Source organism: Etheostoma cragini, chromosome 21 (genome assembly GCF_013103735.1).
Source record: "Etheostoma cragini isolate CJK2018 chromosome 21, CSU_Ecrag_1.0, whole genome shotgun sequence".
Classification (NCBI taxonomy): domain Eukaryota; kingdom Metazoa; phylum Chordata; class Actinopteri; order Perciformes; family Percidae; genus Etheostoma; species Etheostoma cragini.
In genome coordinates, this window is record NC_048427.1 from 1808094 (window position 1) to 1814519 (window position 6426).

Sequence of the window (6426 nt, forward strand, 5' to 3'; positions counted from 1 at the left end):
TTTTAGTGTTAACACGCTTTTTATTCCTTAATGCAACTGTGCCTTTTTTATAGACCTGGCGCGTTTACAACCACGGGATAAAATCAAACCCTTTCAGGAAGACACAAGCAGAAGAGTTGGTGTTGTGAAACATTGAATGAGAGGAATATTTCAATGTAACGGAGGAGTTTTATGACACTGTAACTGAGTTTACCTTCAGTATCAATCAAAGATTTTACTGTATGTGACAGACGCATGTATCTTTTGATAAATGAACATTTGATGTCGAATGTGCTGAAAATTAAATACATATTTCAGGTATGAGCTGCAGTAAATGAAAGTGTAACTAGAGGCTACTTTCTGCAATGTGAGGTTATATTAGATGCTTTGGGCCAAATTATATCGTTATTATAAATGCTTTATTTATACATTATGATCACAGGAAAAATAAATGTTGGAATATCAAAGTTATCTTTGTTGTGTTTTTTTTTCATTTAGATGTCCCGCCCTACTGTGCCTTACTCTGACTCTGATTGGCTTACCCTAATCAATCTTATTCCCCATAACTAGCCAACTAATCCAATCAACGACGGCAGCGTACTAGCCAATCAGAAGCAGGGGAGGTTGGGTCACGCCTTCGCCATCCTAGGAAACGTAACTTACGTGGCTGCTGACCTGCTGACTGCATTTGAGTCTGTTTATAAGAGTAAAATTTAAAGATCAAGTTTAAAAAGTGTCAATTTTACGACATAAAAAGAAGTGAATGAGTCCCGTGTTTGCCATGCCGTGTGTTATCTCTGTGTTTCTGGTGTCCGGGGGTGATACAGTTAAACCACGCGCCCCCAAACAGAAAGTAAAAGTGAAAATGAACCAGCTCTCTGTAGCTCTGAGCTAAATGTCGACTGAGGGACACACACGGTAAGTTATCCAAACTAAGGCTCAATGACCTCACGTTTAGGAACATGTTAACGTGTTACAGACTTGGTTAGCTAAAAGTTAAACAGGAGCAAGGCCACAAGGGACCCTAAAATGTTATTAATTAACAAGCGTTATTAACATGTTGAGCTAATGTTAACAAAACCTACAGTACATAAAAGCTTCTAAAATAATGTAACGCTTTGTATGGTGTTAAACTGACCGTTATAATGTATAATCTTATAGGTATAAGTGATGTTTGATGGACTTCAGGGGACCTGGATGCTGCTGAGGTCCCTCTGTACTCTCACTATCTGTAAGTGGACTCACATGTGCATTTATATTCTCTGCAACTTTGGCAAAGGGCAATATATATATATCTTTTTGTACATAATATTATTTATAATAACCCACATTTTGCACAGCTAATGCACGTCCAATGTGCAGACTGCATGCAAGCACGTTTAAAGGGCATGCTTTTTGTTTACATGTTTGTTTGATTTGGATTCCCATTATCTTAAGCATGAGCTAAAAGCTGTTCTTCCTGAGGTCCTTCAGTCTGTTCATGTGACAATACTCTTTACGACATCACATTACACACACTTATCTATCTATCTATCTATCTATCTATCTATCTACATCTAAAAGTCTAGTTAGATAGATAGATAGATAGATAGATAGATAGATAGATAGATAGATAGATAGATAGATAGATATTATGGATAGATAGAAATATTATTTACAGATAGATTGATGGATGTTTTACTTGTGCACTGTTGATTAAGTAAAATGTTCAGGTACTTTACTCGTTTGTAATATATGCTGCTTTATTCTTCTACCCCATTACATTTCAGGGTGAATTATTATACTTAAGTACTGTAATTTAAACTGTATAATATGAATATGTGTCTTTCTAGGATCCGATTAAACCTCCTACAGTCTCATCATCCAACAAAGGAAAATGGATCCAGTGTCAGCATGTGGATTGTTCATTATTGTGTTCGACGCGGTGCTTTGTTTGGCGCTGTGGGCCGGACTGGTGGTGCTGAAGTGCTCCAGCTGTGGTGGACTGGCAGGCGTGTGGGCCTTTGGAGCAGCAAAGTGGGCCGTTCTCCATGTTTTCACATCCGTGCTGACGGATGGGAAGCCCCAGGCGGTGCTCCGCAGGTTGGTGGCGCTCCTCTGCCTCCTCTCTCCTGTGTTTGAAAGCGGACGGGTCTTTATGGCGCCTCCCTCGGAGGCGTATACAGGACCGTCTCCTAACCTCAGCATGCTGCTCCTGGGCCTCGTGTCCTCATCCCTGGCCTGTGTGGTTTGGGAAAAAACACTCTGTGGTGATTCAACGAAGACAAAGGACAGCACTGAACAGGATGCCTGGCCACTGCTTATGAGGATGCTGAAATACTTCAAACCAGACACCTTCTACCTTATTGCAGCTTTCGGTTTCCTCATCTTAGGTGTCATCTGTAAGTGGGAAACGTCGATGTTCTACAGAATATTTCACATGGTACACCTGCATATGCCTTCTTACCTTTTGCAGTCTTACTCCCTTGTATTTTCTGAAGAATTAAAATGAAAACATTCTTGATGTCAACAAAAGACCAAAACCAACAACGTGTTATTCCGTCTTCTTGTACTTTCTAACTTCCCTACCCTGTCTGTAGCACTCAGGCCTGAGCCCATTGGTTTCACCTGATGTAAATCTTTTAAAATGGGTCATAAAATATATATATATATATATATATATATGTATATATATATATATACATAAAATATTTCATTTTTTAAATATGCTCAGCGATTTCCTAAAAACAGATGGCCAATTTAGTTTTTTAGCAAGAGTTACTCAAAGAGAAGTTAAAAGTGCATTTGTTTGTATCCATTTGTTTGCATAATGTCCTGTTTACCTAATCCGTGTCCTTCATCTGTCCTGACAGGTGATACATACATCCCACTGTATCAGGGCAACGTCATTGATATGCTCAGAGGTGAACTACTTCAGACCAGCTTCTTTTATGCAGTTGGACAGCTGGCACTTGTCTCTCTTGGAAGGTAATGAGATAGAATGTGTGTATTTTCTTGTCCTCTGTGTTTTAGAGAAATGTTATTTGTTTCAGTGACGTGGAAAATAAACTGTCGTTTTAAATGTCTCCATCCAACAGCGCTCTGTTCTCCGGCTTTAGAGGAGGCATATTCATGTGCACCCTGACCAGACTGAACAGGAGACTGAAACATCTGCTGTTTCACACCCTCCTGCAGCAGGACATGCACTTCTTTGAGGAGAACAATCCTGGTGAGAACCACATAGTAACAATGTTGGTTATTATTATGTTTCAGGGATGCAGTGATTTAGATTTAAACAAAAACACCTATGTTTTTAACATGGACATGTGCGAGAGGTGGGAGGGCACAAAATTGTATAAATAGGAATGGATCAGCACTTTGCGGCAGTCCTCCTTGTTTACCCCTGGTGACATCGTGGTTTAACGTCACAACTCTATGAACTGTGGTGTCAGACAAAGTCTGCAGAAATGAGGACACACTGTACATCGGAAAGTGTTCATGAAGGGGTCCAAAGGTCTGCAAGAGAGCCCTCACGGACTTGATGATTTTGACAGTGAAACGACCCAAGGTTCATTGTTAAAAGCACTTAATTAGAAGGCGCTTTGGTTAAAGGTGCAGCTAAATTACATGTAATGTAATGTAACCCTAAACCCTCACAAACTTAACAGGAATGTGCCTCAAGGTCTGTGAGTGTGTATCTTGGGATGGGGGACAATGTCATGTTGAAACAGGAAAGGGACAAACACAAACTGTAAAAATGTGTGTGTTCTCTCCATAATATGTAGCGAGCGTTGAAACCGCTCTTGAATGTGGCCTTTTCTCCCTTTGCCCACTCAGGACGTCTGTCCTCCCGCCTGCACTCGGATGTGGACAGGATGGGCCGCACAGTTGCACTGAACGCCAACGTGCTGGTCCGCAGCACAGTCAAAACCGGCCTCATGCTCACGGTGATGCTAGGCCTGTCCTGGGAGCTCACTGTGCTCACCTGCATAGAGATGCCACTTCTGGCCTTCCTGCAGAACAAATACATCACCTTGTCCAAGGTAGGTGTGGGGAGATTGACCCTGGACTACTCTGGATAGGCAACGGGTTGTATAGTGTTTTTGCTTTACTCACCATAATCGCAAGTGTTTTGTTGGTTTGGTTGCTACTTTGTTTGTATTCAGGGACATTTTGAATCTCTTTTCTGAAAGATTTGTAGTCACTGACAATGTAGTTTATTAATTGTATCTAAGCAACAGTGTTCAGGAGGTCGGTAGCTCTGTCTGCTGTTGGTCTCTCTGGCTTATGCAATCCTTCAGTCGGCCTTTAACAAGGAAGTATTTTACTGTATATCACAGCTGAGGTGAAGCTGGTGCGTTCAGTCACCAGTAAGTGGAGCTCCAATGCAAAATACTGATTTGGTCTGTCATTCCTAGATGGAAGTGAATACATTTAAAATTACTAAATTTGATGTTTGCCTATGTGCAGTTTGAAATTAGAAAGCCATTTTCACATTAACCTGCTGAAGGGGAACTTCTGTCTCTTTGATTACCTTAAATCTTTTTCATGAGTTCATGAATAAAAACATAGACATAGACCTTTAAATGCACTGGAATGTAAGATTTGTGAAACTGTAGTGCAAAATGTGACATCAAAGATAAGAAACTGAGGAAATGATGTGCAGGGCAGGTCAAGAAGAATCAGACCTGAACCTGTAACAATGTCCTGAGTCCTCAGTCTGCTTGGTGGCATTGTCCTTGAGCTGAATCCGTCTTTGTCCAACAGGAGCTGAAAGATCAGATGCAGGACTGCCACGCTCAGAACAAAGACCTGGCCTTCCAGACCTTCAGCGGGATTCACACGGTCCGAAGCTTTAAGGCAGAGAAAGACGAACTGAGAAGGTTTAAGGAGTCTCTGGACCGCATGTGCGCCGTGCAGAGACGTTCAAACATCTACAGCTCAGTCTTCTGCTTAATGCGCAGGGTAAGATGGCAGCGGTGTACATCCAGGGATCATATGAGAGTCAGAGAACATGTACAGCTTTCAGCTCGTTGTATGGAGGCCCATTTCCACCAGAAATATGAAAAGAAGATATGAGAAGTATTATTAGGGATAGTCAAAGTAAAAATATGTGTGGTCAGTAAACACTATTATGGGAAAAATTAGAATTCTTTTTAGACCTTTTAAGTCAAAAGTTTGAGAAATTGTCAAAAAGTTCTCTAGTGTTGCTTTAAAAAAAGTTGAACTAAAACTTGAGTAATTCTGTTTCCATGTAGTTGGTGAGTCTGGGGATAAAGATACTGATGCTGGTCCAGGCCCGAGGGCTCATCCTGGCGGGTCACCTTAGCATTGGTAGTCTCGTCTCCTTCTTCTTGTACCAGAAGCCCATGTCAGTCAATTTAAAGGTGAGCTGCGTTACACATATATTTCCCACTGCAGATTAACTTTGAATGTATTTGAGTTAAAATAAAATGCCTGTTGTTGACGGAGATAATGTATTTGTGTCACAGGAGCTTCTGTATTGCTGCGGAGACACGATGTCCACCGTCGGAGTCATCTCCAAAGTGTTCAGTTATCTTGACAGAACACCACAGTGCGAGAAGACGGGAGAGTTAGCTCCTGAGAAGCTGGAGGGAAGAGTTGTTTTCCAAAATGTCACCTTCACGTATCCCTCAGCTTCTGAAGACAAACCAGCTCTGAAGGTACGTTGTGTCCTACAGCACCGCTGCATTTAGAATGGGGTTGAACATTAATCCAGATAATCATTAACGTGTTCTGGACAGTCGGTTTCTATAGAACTTCGGCCGGGACGGATGACCGCCCTGGTGGGTCCCTCCGGCAGTGGGAAGTCTTCCTGTGTCAGCCTCCTGAAGAGGCTGTATGAACCTCAGGGGGGGCAGATCCTGCTGGACGGAGAACCGCTGCACCATTACAACCACAAATACCTTCACCAAAAGGTACAGGTGCCTCGATGGAAGGAGGCTTTAATCGCTGCAGAAAATACACTTAATTCAGGAATGCTCACTATTTTCCTTACCATGCCTTTTTTTGCTCTTGTAAGAGAGTAAGTTGTATTTACTATGATAGTTTTCCTTATCAGATGGATCGTTTCCCAATAAAATACAAAAACACATTATAAAAGTAAAAAAAAAAATTATCAAAATACATTAAAGGAAATACATTAAAGTAAACAAAGGTAAGTTGCACCACTTTGTCTACTTGGCAAAAAAGAGCCACAGAAGTGTCAAGAAGGCGTTACTATGGATCCCATGTAACTTCTAGGCAAGTCCCGTCCTACGAAGCATTTATAGGTATTTTTGTAATGTATTGTCAATAAACCTCATTTATAGGCAATTCTACCTAATGTTGAGTTAGAAAAGCAGAAATCAAGAATTATTGAGACTAAAGTTAAAGGAATGGATGTTGATGATAATCACAGACTGGAATTTGTCAACTTTTACTCAATACTATTTCAAAAACACTTCA

The 6426-nt window shown here is 41.1% G+C and overlaps 1 protein-coding gene across 2 annotated transcripts in view; it reads left to right on the plus strand.

Annotated features, from left to right (window-relative positions):
- The first annotated feature begins 658 nt into the window (after positions 1-658).
- Positions 659-6426, plus strand: part of tap2t (transporter associated with antigen processing, subunit type t, teleost specific) — a 9920-nt gene continuing 4152 nt past the window's right edge. The window contains exons 1-10 of one of the 2 annotated variants that reach the window (XM_034859602.1): positions 659-897; positions 1141-1210; positions 1812-2360; positions 2832-2946; positions 3057-3187; positions 3796-4001; positions 4726-4923; positions 5217-5345; positions 5451-5642; positions 5724-5897. In XM_034859602.1, coding sequence (XP_034715493.1) covers positions 1856-2360; positions 2832-2946; positions 3057-3187; positions 3796-4001; positions 4726-4923; positions 5217-5345; positions 5451-5642; positions 5724-5897 — 1650 coding nt within the window. In that variant the 5' untranslated portion in view covers positions 659-897; positions 1141-1210; positions 1812-1855. The remainder of the gene's footprint in view (positions 898-1140; positions 1211-1811; positions 2361-2831; positions 2947-3056; positions 3188-3795; positions 4002-4725; positions 4924-5216; positions 5346-5450; positions 5643-5723; positions 5898-6426) is intronic. The other variant, XM_034859603.1, reaches the window with a different exon arrangement.